General features: G+C 37.8%; 3 protein-coding genes across 4 annotated transcripts in view; 1 reads left to right on the top strand and 2 right to left on the bottom strand.

Annotated features, from left to right (window-relative positions):
• LOC143358217 (uncharacterized) overlaps positions 1–7,593 on the top strand; it is a 241,892-nt gene extending 234,299 nt beyond the window's left edge. The window contains exons 6-7 of the mRNA XM_076795183.1: positions 6,981–7,101; positions 7,451–7,593. Coding sequence (XP_076651298.1) covers positions 6,981–7,101; positions 7,451–7,487 — 158 coding nt within the window. The 3' untranslated portion in view covers positions 7,488–7,593. The remainder of the gene's footprint in view (positions 1–6,980; positions 7,102–7,450) is intronic.
• LOC143358230 (uncharacterized) overlaps positions 1–20,596 on the bottom strand; it is a 357,298-nt gene that overhangs the window by 105,711 nt on the left and 230,991 nt on the right. The gene's annotated exons all lie outside the window — the stretch shown is intronic.
• The window catches only part of LOC143358219 (uncharacterized), a 178,939-nt gene continuing 166,263 nt past the window's right edge, over positions 7,921–20,596 (bottom strand). Inside the window, exons 1-4 of one of the 2 annotated variants that reach the window (XM_076795187.1) lie at positions 18,514–18,615; positions 12,423–14,351; positions 8,781–8,979; positions 7,921–8,044 (exon numbers count right to left, since the gene is read on the bottom strand). In XM_076795187.1, coding sequence (XP_076651302.1) covers positions 7,996–8,044; positions 8,781–8,979; positions 12,423–14,351; positions 18,514–18,595 — 2,259 coding nt within the window. In that variant the 5' untranslated portion in view covers positions 18,596–18,615 and the 3' untranslated portion in view covers positions 7,921–7,995. Of the gene's footprint in view, positions 8,045–8,780; positions 8,980–12,422; positions 14,352–18,513; positions 18,616–20,596 lie in introns of those variants that run through there. The other variant, XM_076795186.1, reaches the window with a different exon arrangement.

Below are 20,596 nucleotides of genomic sequence, written 5' to 3'. Positions count from 1 at the left end.
TAACTGTTTTAAAATCGGAACAAACGACCTGACTTTTTTTTTAGCAGTTGGAAGCATTGGTTTACTAAGTAATGTTGCAAAAAAGATATTCCAACAATTACAATTAGTAAGAATTACATGAGAAAATAGAAAAGTAATTTTTCAATACTATTTTACTTTAAGTAATAAAAATTTAATATATACGTATTATAGATTTGTGTTAGTTGTATGCATCCTGAAAATTTCATCGAAATCGGTTAACGCAGAAAAAACGACACGCATCGAAAAATGTAAGAATCTGTGTAAAAATCGTGAAAAACCACGATTTGCGCCACATTTAACCGCTTGTAGATCGTGTGTATGTTCGTCAAAATATCAAAAATTTATTCAAACGAAGACCAATAATTTTTATAAATATGGGATATTTCAATAGGAGTCTCGTTGGGGAAAGATCATTACAGCTAACGGCTCATATTTTAATTGAATCAAAATAATGGTTTGGAAAATATATTGTTTTTATTTCGACCTACAAAAAGGGCGAGTTTGTAGGGTCCGACCTAATAGATACAGACAAACTTTAGAACTGTCAAACCAAAATCTACGGATATACAAATCTTGTTAATACAATCTCTACTCGATAAATGTGCCAAATATCTAGAGTATAATTGTCCCAGAACTATCCCCGCTAGCGCGGGTTATATACCCCACGAGAGGCCGCGAAGCTCAAGAGGCCTCGGTCGCCAAAGAGTGTAAACATAATAGGGGTTGCGTATACCGGTGTGAGACCAGGAGACCACTACTAATGCAATAAAAATAACTTCTTCATTTTTTATTATTTTTTTATGGGGATTTCACCAACGTATTGTTACGTATGAAGACGTTTCTCCACGTTCATTTCGATTAGAAGTTCTAATCTCTTTTCTGAGAACGAAAAGCGTCCCAACAGGCCCCTTGTTTAATGATTGTACTCCGGCTGGACGCAGCTGGCACGAAGCATGATTCAGTAACAGCACCGTACGATTTCTTAATATGGAAATCATCAAAACATTCCCTTCTGGAACGTTTTGTCAAGATAGTCTTTGATTGGAAACATCCTGGCTAACCCTTCGTTTTACCCCTTTAAACAAAAGATCCAGCTGCAAACCTTAAACTCACTAGAAACGACAAATACGAGTATGCGACCGTAGAATAAAACAGACACACTTCCCTCTGATTTTTAGGGTATATAAACCCATCCATTTTCATCCTCTTCGGTTAGTTGAGAAACGGTTCAGAAGTGATTCGGTCGCGGTATAGTAATCGTGCAGTCACGTCGCGTTACACGCGTAAGTGTCAGTTCTAGTGAGATCGGGTAAAAGTCCCTTTCGAATCAAACGTAACCTTATAGATTCCGGTAGTTCGTGTATATTCTATTTGGCTTTCAACAATCGCTCTCCGACCCCGCATTGCCAGTGCGTCAACACCGTGCAGCATAGGTAACAATTTCTGCAATTGCATACTTATCACATTCATTCGCGACACAAACAAGTACACTTGTAACTATTCCAATTCAAAATATATTTGTCTTGTTTGTTAACTCGCGTAATCTACAACCCTTAATTATTGCCTAATATACTAATCTAATAATTGAACGTTCCCACACGATACAATCTTACCGCTCGGATTGTATCAATTAAGATATATATAAGTTACAAGGCTAACCAATCTTAAATTCAAATCAACAAAGATATCAATATTAACTAACAATCGAAACCATATTCCAGGGGTAACAACCCCTCCCGGCCTCTCGCGTTGCTCGCAGTCCTGGCTCGTAACAGTATTCTTGGCATTTTTCTAATGAAAATGATACCAAATATGATTGTATGTAATTCCGATAATATTAATTTTTGTAACGAACGATGAAAGTCACTTCCCATTACAATGATATCATTATTATATTATTATAATTATATTATTATTATATTAATTTCTATTCGGTTCCTACGTCTTGCAGTAAAGGCAAACAATTTTTATTTTGCATAAAGATCCGCAGTCTAGTTATAATTAACTTATTTAAAGCTTTTTTATAGTACTATCGTATACATGTTACACCATCTCAAATTACACACAACTACTATTAGTCCCGACATCTATTAGTAAATAGCTCAAACTCATTCGAGCACCTAATATTTCTGTAACGAAAAAAGAAAAAAAGAATAGTTGATGTTAATTTGAGCTGAACAGTGCAATGAGGATGAACGGAGTCAATGGACAACGTTGACCATTCCAGTGGGAAGAAGCGACGCATTGTCCTTGCGCTTATGCAATTGAAGCGACCGATAATCCGTTATACAAGCATGCGGCAGGGTGCAGTGGCTCGAGGAAACCGCGGATATTCGCGTGCTCGAAAAAACTGTCAGGATCGGTTGAAACTCGAAACGTCTTGCGTGATACCCGCCTATATAACGTATTGCCGCCTACCGCGTCAGGAGCCCGGCAAAAATCGCGTAGGAGACGAAACGACACGCGTGTTCGCGAAATTCGATTCGACGTTAATGTTGCGATCGCGATGCATTCTTCTTGCTGCTAACTCCGACTTGTCGATTCTTCCAGTTAAATCTTACCTTCTGTTGGGACTATATTTATCGATGTTTTACCGTGTAATGTTGCTCACTTTTGCGATTTTGATCGTTTTATTTAATTAGTGTTATTATTATATTACCAATCAATACTAACAGCAAGAAATGGATGTACTAGTTCTCGAAAATAAGTTAATTTCTTTACTCTGTTAGTATTTATGTCTGTATGTTTATGTCTGAGTACATACCGACATGATGGCGCTCTTATCTGTCAAAAACACTTAAAATGGCTCAACTTGAAACACGCATAACTTTTGAATTAGTGAATTACTAACATTGAAACTTGGGTTTTTAGCACTTTTTCGTCAAAGTCTACAGGATTATATAAAAACAGTTAAACATTTCTAGGTTTCCAAGGTGAAGTTTAACAGAATTCTATATTTGCATAATATTTGTTTTTATCTAAGGCCTAACGACATAGTATTTAGGCTTTCTCATTTTCCGTTATACCTATAGCACAACCTTATAAATAAGAACTTCTATAAGAAGTTCTATAAGAAATTCTGTAAGAACCTTAAAAAAAAATTAGTGGTTAGGACTACTGCCGACTGGTTTTCAAAACTTATTCATACATTTTCCTTCTTTCATTTTTAGTTGGCTATTGGAAAGGTGGAAGTAAACACAAATATGTCTTAGGAACCAGTCGGCAGCTATTAACACGTTAACTGCCACGTCAGTCACATATGACTGACAGTGATTTTTGACTAGGTTTAGACATTCATTTTTATTGTGACATATCCAGATAAACCGAATTTTATTAAGATCTTTGGAATTCAAAAGGGTTAAAACAGCATCCCCTATAATACATTTAAAATTTCTAGTTTCGCTTTCATTAATTAAATTACTCTGATTTTATAAGAATCTCTGGGAATGATACGTGGCAGTTAACGTGTTAACAAGGGGAGAACAAGATGTATATTCTGTTATCCTGATTATGAAAATATATCGCTGTCAGGTCAGATGCTTAATATTATCCGGCACAATTGTAATTGTATAAACAACGATTAGTAGGTCATGTGTTCGTTCCTTGTTTCTCTAATTAATAACAATTTTCGTATATAACGATCAATACTATTTTTGCCACTTTCGCATAGTTAATAAACTTGAAAGCTATATTCTCATAAAAATGTATTTGTAATACAATTTATTAAACATTTTACGCGTTATTATGCGAGATATAATTAATTTAAACAGATGAATGAAAACAATTGAGAAGAAATGTTAGTGTAACAGGAGATTTCAATCCGGATCTAAAACATGTTACAAATATTTATACAGGGTGTATCACTTAACTCGAGCATCTAAAATATCTCGCTTGTTTTTTATGATAGAAAAAAATGGCAGAGGAAAACATTAGTTGGTTCAGAGGGGCAAATATTGTGATAGGCAAAAAAATTTGTTCAAGGTTATATTTTTTGAGATTTTAAGATCATCGAAGTTTTTTTAAATGGAATGACTTATTTTTACTATCGCTATATGATAGCCAAGGTCAAGACGAATCCAGCGGCCTGCAATATTATGACCTTCACGTGACCTTGAGTTTGCTATCACCAACGATTCCACAACATACATTTACACTCCATGGACGTTGGTGTACAACTTGTCGAAGTCATTACGGGTTTTCAGTGCATCAATAATGCATATTATGTGTATTCAGTTGTCCATGGTTAGAAAATGTAAATTCGTCAGTAAAGAGTACGTCATAAAAGAAATGTCTTCGTATTTGCTGCAATGTCCATGTACAAAATACAACACGATTTTCAAAGTCGTTGCTATGTAGCCCCTAATATAAGGAAATATGATATGGATGAAATGTATGACGTTGCAATATTCGGAACACACTTACTTTGGAAATGCCTAAAGAACGTCCAATTTTTCGACAACTTGTAGTAGGATCAATATTGACTGTAGCCAATACAAAAGTTTCGGCATCTTCTCTAGTAGCAGGCTTTGATCGCTTTCTGTTCAGTGATTTAATACTCCCTGTTTTACAAAACAGTTGAACTATGCGGTCAAAACTTTGTCGACAAGGATGATTTCTCACAGGGTATCTTTCTGCGTACAGTTGAAATGCTTGTACTGACAAGGAGAGGCCACGTCCTTCGGGTCACCGATTCGGTTGAAACTTTGCAGACTTATAGATCTCGTTCTCCTCTTTACGAATATATACCATTATAGGGGCAGATACGCAATACTTTTCGAGATATTGACGATTGAAGTTTCATTATTTCCCATGTAATGCCGTATTTTTGCTAGCCTACAACAAGAGTCGGTGTGGCGCAACGGTAGCGTGCCAAGTTTTCAGCCGGACGACCAGGGTTCAAATCCTGCCGACTAACGCATTTTTTTTAAATTTTATTATGTTTTATCATTGCATATTTATATTATTAATTTCAAACGATTAAATTTCACGCATAAAATTGCATTTTGAATTACAAATAACATGTATTTATTTACTAACAAAAGGATTATTTACTATTGTTATATATTAAATAATAGTTAATAGTAATTAAATAATAATAGTAATGTACGACACATTATTTCTAACCGAAGAAGGAAACACCACATGTACTCTTCGAGTTATTCCACCAAAATGTACACCACTAGTACAACCTTGCGACGTGTACTTTTATAGACAGGTAAAAAATTTATTAAAAAAAATTCAAAACTGTACATATTTAATTGAACAAAATCGAGAAATTGCAAGCAGAGAAGATGCAATTAAAATACATTCTCTCATTCATAAGCAATTGTCTGCAGTAATTTTTAAACCAATGTTACAATACGCATGGTTCGCCGCTGGACTATCGAACGATAGGGAAATTTTTGAAAATGTAAACCAGCTGTGCTTCCCAATGGAACTATTAAAAAACAAATGTTCATGTGACCAATGTGTATTTATACGATGTGCAAGGTGTTCGCTTCATTGTGTTTTGTTTGCTTCTACGACAAATACCACTGCTGTACATAACAACAACTGTAAGTATTCTACAATAAATATTCTACTTCTGTTAGTAAATAAATACATGTTATTTGTAATTCAAAATGCAATTTTATGCGTGAAATTTAATCGTTTGAAATTAATAATATAAATATGCAATGATAATGAAATGAAAAAAATGCGTTAGTCGGCAGGATTTGAACCCTGGTCGTCCGTCTGAAAACTTGGCACGCTACCGTCGCGGCACACCGACTCTTGTTGTAGGCTAGAAAAAATACGGCATTACATGGGAAATAATGAAACTTCAATCGTCAATATCTCGAAAAGTATTGGGTATCTGCCCCTATAATGGTATATATTCGTAAAGAGGAGAACGAGATCTATAAGTGTGCAAAGTTTCAACCGAATCGGTGACCCGAAGGACGTGGCCTCTCCTTGTGAGTTACTTTTAGCCTCACCATAAACTAAAATTATCTTTCACAATCGAATAAATCCCGATGAATTTCTTAAACATACTGATTAGAGTTACCGAAAGGAGAAGAATTTGTATCAGTGTTTACAATTTATTGTACGCGTGTTTACAGTCATTAGCCAAGGTTCAAGAACATTTCTTGATACCCTAAGGGGACCACGTCATCGTTATTTCACTACTTACATCAAGTGTCCTACTTTTATGAATTTTTCGTAATCAAGGTCACGTGAAGGTCATAATATTAGAGGTCGTTGGATTCGTCTTGATCTCGGCTATCATGTAGCGATAAGAAAAATGTATTATTCCATTTAAAAAAAACTTCGATGACCTTGAAATCTCGAAAAATATAACCTTGAACTTTGAGACGAAAGTTAGAAAAGATTTGTAAGCGTGCTCACAATTTTGTTCCGACAAATTTATTGGGTCCGACTTATTTTTATAAATTTAATGTTTACTTTTTAGATTGTAAGAATAATTTTATTACAATCTAAGACTGTGAGAAACAAAAATATATTACATAATAAATATTTGAGAATTTATGTATATCTTTTGTAGTTATTTATTGAACAAAATAACTGTAAGAAGGCAGTGACCTCACAATTTTGTCCGGCACTGTATTTCCATAATCAGGACAACAAAATCTATAAGTCTATAAAGTTTCAACTAAATCGGTGATCTGAAGGTCGTGCAGACCCTCCTTATGTGTACGATGACTGAAGGCGTATCCTAGCTATTAAAAATTCGAATTCTTTAAATAGAGAATGATTTGTATTTGACAAAATTAGTAAAACGATTCAAAATAATTGAATCTGACTATGTAGTTGCACAAATACCATTAATAATGTCCTTTTAGACATTAATGAATTAATTTTGGTATGGCGAAATACATAATTACTTAGCATCGAAAAAAATTTTATACGTATCACGTAGACACCTTTGCATTCATACAATTTTTTGTCTGTTGCTTCAGGTGATGAAATATTAAGTTTAAACGGGAAGGTTCTGCGCGGTTGTACGCATCAAGAGGTCATCGAATTGTTTAAAGCGGTAAGGGAAGGTCCTATTGAGCTGGAGGTCACAAGGAGACACAGGTACTTACGTGTGTGAATTTATAATTTGACTGCGGATTCTATGCATTTATGACAAAAATGAGTACGTGCAATTCGAAAAAATAGAAAGATTGTAAGAATTTTATGATATCGACAGAATATTTCCATCGTATTAAAGTCATTAGAGAAAGAAAACAATTTTTGCTTGGTCCCTGTTTCTTGTAATTGATATAGATAATCTTAATTTTGCATAAAGATCCGCAGTCTATTTATAATGCATACATAATTTTATAGTTCAAAAAGTTCTGTCTGATATTTCATGAATGTACACATCTTGATTTATTAATAGTTCTATCGTGATTTATTTCATAAAATATATTTTTTATTACAGGTATCCAAAACCGACACAAAAATCTGCGGCATGTTGAAAGGTAGGCGACATGGATGAAACTGCCCACCGGAAGTGCTCTTTCAATTTAATTCTAAGCGATCTATTGTTCGCTCCGTACGAAGTTTTAGGATTCTAGTCTATCAGAATGAATCTACGACCTTTGATCTTTGTTTCGATTAATTTATTTATCGCGGTGTCGCTGTTGCGAAGTTTATTATAAACCGCTCCGTATTAATATTATTGAAAATTATTATTATTATATTATTATTATTATTACTGCTATAAGATTTCATACGAATACTGTAAATCCATTGTATGCAATCATTTTTTATCATAGAGGACAATAAAAAGGACGTATTTTTAGGGATCTACTCTGCAAATGTGCTTGACGCAATAAACAACGACATCGCATTGAACAATTATTAAATAATACTTTTATTACTAAGAAACTTTACAAAATTTACAATATTTACAGGTACCGGATTCATTTGTACAAAATTTGCGGAATCTTCTTTTTACAATATTTCTTCTTGTACAATATATCTTTACGCGTCGACGAGTAAAAGGTCTGCGCACGATTGAGCCTTTATTGTCCTGAAATGTAACATTACAAGTTGTTTATATTTATTCCTTAGTCCATTTTCTTTTTTAAATGAATATTATACCCGTTAATGTTTACATATAAAAGTATCGCGAACTTCCCGCTACAAAACAGATATTTTAAGTAAAACTAAATTTTTTAAATAACTAATCATGTGTATTGCAAGCATCGAGAAATCTCAGTAACATTGAACTTCTACTGATATCCCTAATGACTAAATTATATATTTAAGACAAAATATCGACACATGTTTGAACATACATTAAGAAACGATCGAAGCAATACAACATATTTGAAAAGAGTAGAATCACAAATGCTATTTCCATTGAAAGTTAATTCTGATTATTGCATACACCATATTTTAAACAGGGAAAATATAATCGTACTTTTTCAAAGTTTTTCGAAAAAGGTTAAACTTTACCATTAAGGAAAATGCATATTTTTTAGATCGTTTAGAGGCTAGTATAACTAAAAAATATTAATCTGGACAAATCTTTCGTTTTGCTAAAATGTAGGGTAAGGGACCCAATTGCTGTGAGGGTATCTATTCAATATCTCTTTTTTAATATTCATTATGCTTTAAAAATAAGTATAATTAATATAGGCACAGTAATTGGGTCCCTCACCCTTTTCTGATAGCATTATAATAGGCAGCGGATAATTGAAGCTAAATAGACGTCGATAGTATTAGTAACATTAAAATATAAGTTTAGCTGTTAGTATACTTACTGTAATTCCTTATTTTTCATGCGTCTGCACAAGTGTAAGGCGACTGGTCCAGCTTTAATATTACGAAAAAGTTGGACGGCCTTTCTATGAGTTAAGTCGTGACAGACATGGCCATTTACTGCCAAAATCTCGTCACCTGCACGCAATCGGCCATCTTCTGCGGCTTGGCCGCTTGGTAATACTGACTTTATAAAGATACCTATAACAAGGAAAACGTAATCAATTAGAAACGAAGAATAAATCGGAAATTTTATAAAATAGAGTTAACATGCAGACAATAGACTGTTAATACATGCATTTCACAGCTAGTTCATAGAACCGAAATTTCAAATTCTAACATGATAGCGTTCGCAAATATTTATTAAACTGTAAGGAACTACTAATATCTACTATTAGTCATTAAAATAAAGACTTGACAGAATCATCGTTTAACATGCTGACAGTTACACACTGAAACATTCAGAAATTCAATCTCATTCATTCTCGTTGATGATCTCGAACCGGTCAAAAACTTCAGAAAGCTATTGAACACATTAGATACATATTATTTTATCATAATATCAAACTTATTTGGCTAGATCGTTCCAACTTTATTTGTTCGCAAATATATAAGTAAGAAAGGATATTTAAACTGTTAAATTTCAGTAACTTTAATGCCTAATCAAATTCTAATGAATTTTCTGACCAAATTTATGCGATTGGAAGAATAGTGTAACTAAGATTTTTACTGTGTTGGTGAGGTTACATACACGTAACCGGTGTTCTTATGAAAAAATATTTTCACCGACAGACGAACAATCGACTGTGTATTACAAATAAAAAGTGTGCAGAAAATTTTCGTTCATCGATTCCACAGTCTTTAAATTCGAGGTTATCTCAATGTCACAGTGTACTGCATGAATGAACTCGTCCTGACACAATACATATTATGAAGTCAAAAATATGTGATTCGATTTTTAAAAAATTAAGATGACCCAGACTTTTTATCAGAGAATCACTTTCTGTAAATTTTTCATCGATCTTTCGTTTGAAATACTTTTTCGTCAGATCACCGGAAGTGCTCGAAAAATCGTGGTAAGCGTCGTGTGGGACAGCCTGTATTTTTGGCACAGAAGATCTTCGGTAACCACGAAAAAAATGACCGGACTTTCGTATCAGATTGCAAGAACGATCTGCGTCGCACCGATTGAACAAAACTATTGATAACTCGCGACTGTAGTCGACGATGTTCCGCGTAGCATCGGAACACAGCGTCTAACACGGTGCTGTTGGCTATGTTTGCGCGCGTCGTGGCATCATAACGAGCGCGTAAAACTCGAGACCGCTTGTATACATGCAGAAGCAATTTATTGGCAACGTGTACAGCGGCCGAGCAAGCGCGTAAATGTTATGGCAGGATACCGCTGCCATTTCCAACCAGCACCGGATCTACGTTCGGGATGATATTTTCTGCTTGTTTGCGAGCCGACCCTCTCCAAACAGACATCTCCAGGAGCGAAGAACGCGTTAGGATATAAGACGTTCTGCAGTCCGCGATGACAGGATTAACGCCCGATAACACCGACATACAACGACATCTGCATACTGTTAGCCGCTCATTTTTATGAAACTCTGCTGTATCTTCTGAACCAGCCAAAAATAAACAGTAGATGTCCGTTTTGCCTCTCTGAAAGTTCTTTTTGATTGATAATGAAAAATATTTTTATTCTTACTATATTTTTAAAATCTATATTTTTTATACTGAAATTATACATCGAAAGTCGTAAATCCCTATTAACCCTCGTTAATAACTGAACTTAAGTCAACTGAACAGCTGGGTGCTTATTTTTATACAGGGTCTTTGGTAAAATTATGGTACAACTAGCAAGGGGATTCCTCACATAAAATCTAGTAGAAGCTAAGGAATATAGTTTTTTTCATATGAGGCTTTATTTTCAAGAAAATCGAGTTTGAAAATTCGTTAGGTACGCGTGTATTTAGACAGAGTCTGCTTTGTTCGCTCGGTCTAGCCCGGAATTTCCATTGCTGCTTGCATCTGTAAACAGTATCATTGAGGATATGGTATGACTCTACAAGGAGTCTCTACATTGTTTATAAACACAAGCGGCAATGAAAATTTCGGGCTAGACCGAGCGAAAAAAGCAGTCTAAATACACGCGTACCTAACGAATTTTCAAACTCGATTTTCTCGGAAATGAAACCCTATACGAAAAATCTGTATTCCTTAGTTTCGACTAGCTTTTATGTGAGGAATCATCCCTTTGCCGGTTGTACCATGATTTCCCAAACACCCTGTATATTTCACTCTCGCAAAAATATCGCCAAAGATCTCTAAATCTCCATTTTTTGATTGCTTTATTTATGTTACGCTAAGGGTTAAAATAAAAAATACTTATTAAGTGATTATTTTATTAAGCTTGTACTTTGTCACGTATTATCACTTTAGAGCCATGCAGAGTTTCATGAAAATATTACACTCTACAGAAAACGTATTTTAAACGTATCGTCAGAAATTGGTATAGTTTACATAGAAATATGTGTCTGATAATTATTTTAGAACGATTTTAATATGTCATTGTGGAAGGATATTGTGAGCAAACGATTTTGAACCATTTTACAGGATTAGATTAGTATAAACCTCAACGTAAAGTACTTTAAAGCTAATTCAGTACGTAGCTAGTACTACATTGTTAAATAATTTAAAATAACGTAATGTTAAATAATGGATAGCCGCAATACTGTTAACGATGCTTGAAAACGAAATGTTGAAGCTTCTAAAGAAGAAATTTATATTCAAGTTGTATCTAATGCATTTAATGTTTACCGAGATTAGTATGTTAATGTTAACTGATCTCAGATGTAGTAGTAGCTAGAGTGATTAGTGATGTACCATATTAATCATATTAGAAATATGCCGAATCATATTAGAATATATCAGCCGTTCCGAGGAGCAATTGTTACATACTTACGTTAAGATTTATAAAGCATTAAAAATTTGTACAGCATAATATTATTATTTAAGATATCTTGAAATTGCTGGTAATTAATCAAGAATCCACTATGAATAGGCTCTACACATGAGAAGATTTTAGAATAGGTATACACAAGAAGGAAATGTAACGAATACGTAAATTCAGAAGTGCATACAATGAATACAGAAAAAACGATATTCTTTTTCTTAAACCTTCCTTTGGTTATCATTACTTGCGCATGTTAATTCGAAAAAATGAAATAATGTTTCTTTAAGGAAATGAATACTTTTCAGTAGAAGATTCATTCTGTATTATTATTAATACTTTTATAGTGTATTTTTGTGTTTACGTGTGCACACATATGTTTTCCTTGTATTCGCTCAAAGAATATGCTGGTAAAAGTAAACAATTTAATTTAATAACTTAATAATTTAATAATTTAACGATTTAATTATTTAATTTTTGCAATCTTAATTATAACTTTGTATAGATTTCTTTTCACACTGCAAAACACGTACCAGCTATAATTACAATTGCAACGAAAATTTTGTTATTCTATAAGAAGAACATTTTTATTACATATTGATATCCTCCGAAATTTGAAAGCTCGCTACTTTAGGTATTGTATAAATGCTACTGAATAAAAGAGATTGAACGTTATGTGACTCACCGATGCTTCCTTTAGGACTGTCGCTTCCTCCCACAATCGTGAACCCCAATGACTTCTTCCCCGGGCCTTTCTGAAAGACAACCGTGAGGAACGTCGACACGGTGTTCCTCGGTCTTCTGGGTAAAGTACAAAAGTTGGAAACACTCTGCGATCCGCTGTTATCCATATTCATAATCGATTTCTCCGAGGACGTGGATTTGTTACAGTCGTTTCGCCTATCGCGATGATGTTTCGTCTGATGTTTCTTGAAATGCGATTTCGAGGAGTTATCGACGATGGCCCGGTGTCCATTCTCCACGTTCACGTTCTCGTAATCGACGCTGCTCTCCGTGAGCTTCTTCGAGGACTGGTCCAAGACGGTATACCTGGAAACAACGATGTCAACTTCCCCGGGCCCGCTACCGCTGCCAAGGATCTGCCTAGCTTTCGCCATGTTGAGTCCTCGCAGTCTTTTACCGTTCACGATTAAGATCTCGTCTCCTATCCTCAAAGTTCCTTCTTTGTCGGCGAGACCATTCGGCACCACGTGGGCCACCAGGTAACCAGGACTCGACTCCGCAGTCTTCGCAATAAAAATGCCCAGACACTGATCCGAACTCTCCCTGAAAAGCTTCACGACCATCGTTTCGGTAGTGTACGGCTTGGTCCGGATAACGGGTAACTGGACACTCGAACAGTTCACCGACGCTGAGAACTCTTTTGTGTCCAGTCTGGTGATTTTTCTGTCGGGCGGCTTCGAATCCTTCCGGTCTTGTCGATCTATTAATTCACTGTTCGCAGCTTGACATAGTGGGCTCGTAGAATCTTCGAATTCGTGGAGTCTGGCCACGTCTGTCTTGCAACATCTACCTTCGTTCCTGCTACAGTAAACGTCCAGGCTGGAGAACAACCGCGTCGTTCTCTCGACATCCGCGATGGAGGACGAAGGTTTTCTAGGTGGTAGCTGCGGCGGGAAATGTAACGAATCGTTCGGGCCAGTCAACAAACCGGAAGCGCTGCTACTGCACCTGTCATCGAGAAGAGAACTGGTCGCAGAATCGTTATCCAGAATCCCCGAGTCGTTGTCATCCTGATCCTGTTCCTCGTAAAGTGGATTCGTTCGAAGTTCCTCGAGGCCAGGCAGAGTGCCGTACGAGAAACTTCTCAGTCTTCTTCTTTCTCTATCCTTGCTGTCCTTCTTGTAGATTTTCGCTATCAACTTGTTGGTGGAGCTTTTCAGGTATCTATCCTGCATCGCCCGAAACTTCGCAGCCAGGCAACTGGACGGCGTTATACTGTCAAACTGGGAATCGTTTTTGTACGCTGGATTCTCGGTGCTCGTAGGAACTTCCGTGTCCATGTATCTCGCAGAGCCGCTGTGGTCTTGAACGAATTCCTTGCTCTTTCGCCACCTGCGATTTTGATGACTAACATTTTCTTCGATGGCATTCCTGTTAGATAATCCCGCTGGCGACGGGACGGACATAGGACGAAAACCCAAGAAGGAGAAACGCTCTTCCTGACGTTTCCTGTAAGGTAACCTGCTCTGTGATTTCGAACGTCTTTTCCTCTTGGCTTGAGTTTTCTCCTCTTCTATGATTTCCTTCAAGTCTGACTCGCAGACGGACCGCCGAAATTCGTTTCTGCTCAAGCCGTGTTGACTCAGCTCGCACATGGAACGGAATTGCAACTTGTCCGGATCCTCTTCCTCCTCCTGCTCGTCGTCGTCGGAGCCTCGATCCTTGAAGAAGCTCAGTCTGGTGTTCATCACCCGGTCCAGTATGGGATTCCGTTTCTCGCAGATCCGTCGTCTTTCTTCCTGGATCCGTTTCTTGTCTTTCTTGGTGGAACTCCGCTCAGTCGTTACTTGCGACGTTTGCACGTTGTAACAGTTCCTCTCCGACTCGGAGCTCGATGACTTTCGGCGAGCCCATCGCACTGGCGACATGTCTGTAAAACAAACGTATTGTCATCTCTCATTCCTTTCGAATGGTAAATCATAAACATCAAAATAAATTTCTAAATGCACGAACTAAATTCTACCAAATGCAGGCCAATAAATATTCATTACTTATTTTCAAGAATATTTATTGTATATTCAACGATTTACAGAATTACAACGATGAACGATATTTACAGTATATTTTTGTCCTAAACAATTAATAACCGTCGACTTCCTTTTCCGGTTGTGCGAGACGTTGAGGTGTGTGAAGCGGTGGACGAATTTGTGTAAAGGAGAAGTAAGGTTGCAAGGTGTCAGAGGTGAGAAAGTGGTGGAGAAGGGTGCGCGAGGTGCGGGGGCAAGCGGGGAATAAAGGGAAAAGGGCAAGAAGGTGGAGTAGGGAGTGTAAGGGAGGTCAAAAGTGAGCGGACGATAGGAGGTTAGGTTCGCGTGATAATAGTGTGGTGGACGCGGGAATAGAGAGAAGGAGTGAGTGGTACAGGGGGGTAGGAAAGCGAGAAATTTGAAAGAGAGTAAGGTGAGAGAGGAAGAGGGTAACAAATGAGAGACCGATGGGAAGAGGTCAAGGGAGAGGGGAGGGAAGGAGGGAAGGTAGAAAAGGGAAGAGTAGGGAGGCCGTCGAATGAGGAAAAGTTAGGAAGGGAAGATTTGAATAGTGGGAGCAGCCTAGAGAATATATGGAAAAGAAGGAGAAGAGAAAAGGTGTGGTGGGGAGTGGGAAGAGGGGGGGAGAGGGGAATGGGTAATGAAGGAGGATCATCTCTCCGATGATTAGGGAAATGAAGGAGGAGATGAAGGAGATGAAGAAAGAGAGGGAGGAGTGGAAAAAGGAGAGAGAGAGAGAGAGAGAAGTGGGAGAGGGAGAGGAGAGAGGAGAAAGTAAGGAGGGAAAGGATAGAGGAGAGAGTGGAAAGACTGGAAGGAAAGGTCGAGAAGGCAGAAGGGGTGATAGGGGAGATGGAGAGATAGAAAAAAGGGGAGAGGAAACAATGGTGAGATGAGGAGTGCAGAGAAGAAAAAAGGAAGGTGAGGGGGAGAGGAGGAGAGGGTGTAGAGGTCAAGGAGAAGAACGGGGCGTACAAAGTGCTATGCGAGGAGAAGAAGAAAAAGGAGAGGGAAAAATTGGGAAAGGAAGGTGGAGGGTATAATAATGGGAAGGCAGGTGTGGAAGCTAATAAGTAAGGAAATGAGAAGAGGATAAACATTTCAAGGAGTTATTGGGGGGAGTAGAAAGGGGGGAGGTTAGCAGGGTGATAAAGGGTTGGAGAGAGAGAAAAGCGGCGAGGAGGGGGGGGGGGGGTACCGAACGAGGTGTGAAAGTATGGAGGGAAGGAGGTGGAGGAGTGGTTATGGAGGTTTTGTACTAGGGTGTGGAGGGAGGAAGAGTGGCCGGATGATTGGATGGAGATGGAGAGAAAAGCGAAAGCAGAAAGGTGGGGTCTACCGGGGGGTAACGCTAACACAAACGGCGTACAAGGTGTATGTCGCGGTGTTGGAGGAGAGATTGAGAGGGGAAGTGGAGGGGAAGAGGATGTTGCCTGAGAGCCAGACAAGTTTCAGAAAAGGGTTGGGGTATATAGACAATATTTACGTGTTGAATTATCTGGTGCACAGGCAGCTGAGGAGGAAGAACAGAAGGATGGTAATAATGTTTTGGGACCTAAAAGCGGCATTTGACTTGGTGAACAGGGAAATATTGATAAGGGTGATGAGAAAGAAGGGGGTGAGGGAAGGATTGGGGGGGAGATGTGAAGAGGTGTCTAGGGAAACGAGATGTAAGGTAAGACTAGGGAAAGAGGAAGGGGAAAGTTTTTGAACAGCGAGAGGGGTGAGACAGGGGTGCCCGCTAAGCCCACTACTGTTCACGCTATGGATGAGGTATTGGAGAAGGGAGGTTGAGGAGGGGTAAAGGTGGGAGGAAGGAATATTTGCACATTGGCGTATGCGGATGACTTAGCGATGCTGGTGGAAGAGGAGGAAGGGATGAAAGGAATGATAGAGGTACTGGAGCGCTGTTTAGAAGAGGAAAGGTTGCAGCTTAACGCGGAGAAATCAAAGGTGATGAGGTGTAGGAGGGATGAGGGGAGGTGGAAGAACGTGATATGGAGATGGAAGAGTAAGGTGTTGGAGGAGGTCAGCCAATACAGATCCCTACAATAGGGATATGAGGCACATGTGGAGGAAAGGATAAAGAAGATGGTGGCGGCAATGGGATAAGTTTAAGGGATAGGGAAGAGGAGATTTGGAAAGGACTGGGGTAGGAGGATTTGGTTGTTTGATAAACTAGTTTGGTCGGTGGTGAGTTATGGAGTGGAAATATGGGGGTGGAAGGTGAGGGAAGGTCTGGAGAGATTGCAAGAAAGATATTTAAATTTGGTCCTAGGGACGTAAAGGTTTACGCCGGGGTAAATGGTGAGAGAGGAACTGCAAAGGGAGTTAGGAGGGAAAAGGGTTGGAGTTGGTGAGATTATGCTGGGAAGAGTTATGGGGGAGGGATATGAAGGGCCGAGTTGGGGACTGATGGAAGAAGGAGAGATGGTGCTTTTTGGAGAAGAGGGGATGGACAGCGGAGGAGGCGGGTAATGTTAGAGGAGAGAAAGGAGATAGTGAACGAGGAGTTGGTTAAAAGGGAGAAGAAAATGCAGAAGGAGGAAAGATAGGAGAGGATAGGAAGTTCCAAATACAATAAATGGTTCGGGTTGGTGAAAGAAAGGGAGTTGCTGGAATATTTGAGGAAAGGATGGGGGGAGAGCACATGGCAGAGGGTGGCGAAGTTCAGATTGGGAAATAGGTTGAGAGATGGGAAATATTGGATGGATGGGGAATCGAGAAAGTGTAAAGTCTGTGGATGGGTGAATGAGACGTGGGGGCATGTATGGGAGGTATGCGTGAGGTTGGATGAGGAAAGAGGATGGCAGGAGAGGATGTGGGAAGTGTTGGAAGATGATGAAAGGGAGGGGAGAAGTGGACGAGGAGGATGGAGGAATGGAGGGAAGGTGCAACTGGAAGGAGAGAAGCTAAATAAAAGAGAAAAAGAGTAAATCAGAAAGGATTGGGAACGACCGGAGGAGGGGGTCCGTCGGTTAGGGAAGGAGGTGTGTGTGTGTCTGAGAGAGACGAGGCTAATGGCAGAAGTAGGATAAGATATTTATTTTATTTGTATATTATTTTGTTTTATTTTATTTTATGTTTATTCTCTCTCTTTCCCCCCCTCTCTCTCTCTCTCTCTCTCTCTCTCTCTCACTCTCCCTTTCTTTTTCGATTAATTTAGTTTGCGTTTTATTTTTTAGTTTAAGATGTATATAGATTAAGTAGATGTAAGCGGTGACAATAAGAGTTAGAAAATAAGATCATTTTAAGATGCAATTTAAGGTTAAGGTAAGAGCGGTGCGAGGAGGGAAGGTTGATAATGTAAGAATTCTAACCCCAAGGGGAACAAAATAAAGCATCTATCAATTAATGATCGTCGGTTTTACAAACTGTGACTCGACGCATATTTCAATCAAGAAAAGAATTTTGTAAATATTAACGCGTTCCATTCGATGGCACCTGCGGTCAAAACACAGAATTTTATTGTAAGTATTTGTTTCGTGTAAAGAGAAAAACTATTATGCACAAACTAATTCTTTATAAGTCGATAATATAATGAAGTAGTTTATAATTAGACTGAGGATTTCTTTGCGTTTATGGCTTATGAAAATTTTCAAAATATGCTGTAATTTAAAATTCGGCAGAATTTTACTAAATGATTTTTATTTATTTTGGATTTTAGAATTACCACTGAAAATAGGTTTTTATTTGCCCCTTTATTACCCCTTTCTTCAAATTTGTCTACAAAAATTGAACATTGATATAAATATTGATCCGCGGTCTAATAATGATGATGCACCGGTCTCCAACGAGAACATCAAATAATCGGAATGAGAAATAGAATAAACACGACTCGGCTCGAAACGTGTTAATACACAATATACAATTCTAAAATAACGTTTCGTGATTTCGAAGAATCATATTGAAGTGAACGACGACTTCGTGTCGTCTGTTTGGAATTCGACACCTCATGCCAGTCAACAAGATTTGCACTGTTCGCTCTAAACAAGCATCGTTTTTATCGCTGGGTCACTTTATAAACTTGGTATGCGCAATTACATTTGAGCAAATAACGAATGCCAACACTGTTCCTCGAATGATCCAAGCGCAACGTGGATGCGTCGCACCAAACGTTTCTCATCTCCTCAACAAACGGTTTCCCTCCGCGATCCGAACCAGTCGAAACTTCGCACTACAGTGACAGCTAAGACGAAAATGATCGTCTTCCGTGGAGCGTGACATTATGCTCTAGCAGACGTGTTCAAGACGCTTGTGCAGGATGTGTGTAAGGCAGGACATCCCGTATGAGCAATTCACATGAGTGCGTTGCCTCGAGTGATAGTAAAAATAGTCACGAGGTGTGCGAAGGCAGATCGAAGGGAGAGGAAGTAGACACTGAGAATCGAACGAGCGAATCGGAAGTACCAATTGCTCTGAGAGCGGGCTTCTTTCGCTTGAAAGGAATCCAGAGGGGAAAATATAAGGTGTGTAACAAACGATGTAGAGTGAAAGAAGCGAAGAGCAATTTCATCTTAGTTCGGAATTTTACCTCGCGTTATGTTTTCAACGTTTGACGGATATGATTATTCTCTACCTTTCTTTCATTTAATATCAAGTTAAATATTAAAATTTGGGAAGGGTGTAGCCGGGTAAGGAGGTGAAAAGTGCCACCAACCCAAATTGAATTTGCAATAGGCCATTCGATAGTTTATCCAAAGAGAATGCTTGTGCCATTTTTCAACTGTATATGTCGACATGGGGGGTAGTAATGGGGTGACCAAGAAAATTAGGTTTCTCCGTAATTTCTCTTATCCTCTTCAATTGAAAATTCTGAAAAAATCAAGCATATTTTAGCTATTAGAATGTACCTCTATGAATTTTTTCAGAATTTTTAGCTTTAAAATCGAATTTTAACACTAAACCTACCGACACTTCTTGTATACCTATTCCTACAGTTGCGCGGTCAAAATGACCGGTCCTTAGAAAAAGTTATTGTTAATATAATTAAACGTAGACAATAGTCTATTTTGTTGCTGAATGAATTAGTAGATGAACAACTTCCATAACATGACGATACAAATTTATTTTTATATAATTTCAATTACATAAAAAATACTGCAATGCTCTCTCCTCGATTTACAAAATTGTACTGTACCGGCCACCTTTACAGTTTGGATGCATTTGCCATGAAACAGTATTATCAACCAGGCACGCGCGTAACGTGATAGCGTTCTCATTCAATAAGGCGGCTCATTTATTTATTTTTTTTTTAACTCAAAAGTTGGTCATGCCACATTGACAATAGTCTTTCTTTTGTACTGATTGTTTAGGTTTAAAAGAGTAAAATGCCATATTATCTCGTGCGGTCAAATTGTCCGGCTGCGGTAGATAGGACAGGCTACAAATATTTTTTGGAAAAAAAATGAAACGAGAAATAAATACTCAAAAATACATTGTATACATTCTTTAAGAAAAGTCGTAAAGATAAATACCGACCTGACCATGTTGTATGTACGAAACTCGAAAAGGTCAATTTGACCGGCCGTGGTAGGTTTAGTGTTAAAAAATAAAAAGTAATTTTGAAAGGTTGATTTCTCGTAGAAGTTATGATATACTAAGTTCATATTTTTACAGTTGTAGCATCTGGTTATGGTTGTTAACTTATAATTTTTCAGATTTTTCAAAGTGGGGACACATAAAGCAGCTCAAGAGTTATAAAATGGCGTAGGTATCGTTAAATTGAATAAGTTTATTTGCTTTCGAAATTAGTATAAAAAACGCACGAAAGTATGGCTCTCCTTAATCGAAGAATTCATGGAGCGATTCAAATTAAATAAAATTAACTGTACAATTAACAGATCATTTGATAGTTAATATTTGTTTCCAAATCAAGCGTACATTTTCATGAAACACACCAGCCGGTGTTGTTTCTTCATAAACAATTTTGGGAAATCATAAAATTTGAAATTGTTTGCGCAATGTTCATTACTTAAATTCATTACTATATTTTCGAATTCGGATCGTAGCGAACAGTTTTCTCGAGAAAATATGCATTAAAATGAGCCGCTTTTGATTTAAAGATCTTAATCTCCTAATGTGATCTCAGCGTTGCATAAATACTCGAAGCAGTAAGTTTTTACGA

The sequence above is a fragment of the Halictus rubicundus genome, chromosome 10, assembly GCF_050948215.1.
Source record: "Halictus rubicundus isolate RS-2024b chromosome 10, iyHalRubi1_principal, whole genome shotgun sequence".
Lineage (NCBI taxonomy): Eukaryota > Metazoa > Arthropoda > Insecta > Hymenoptera > Halictidae > Halictus > Halictus rubicundus.
Note: the sequence above shows the minus strand (reverse complement) of the source record. Positions and strands in the feature narration are given on the sequence as shown.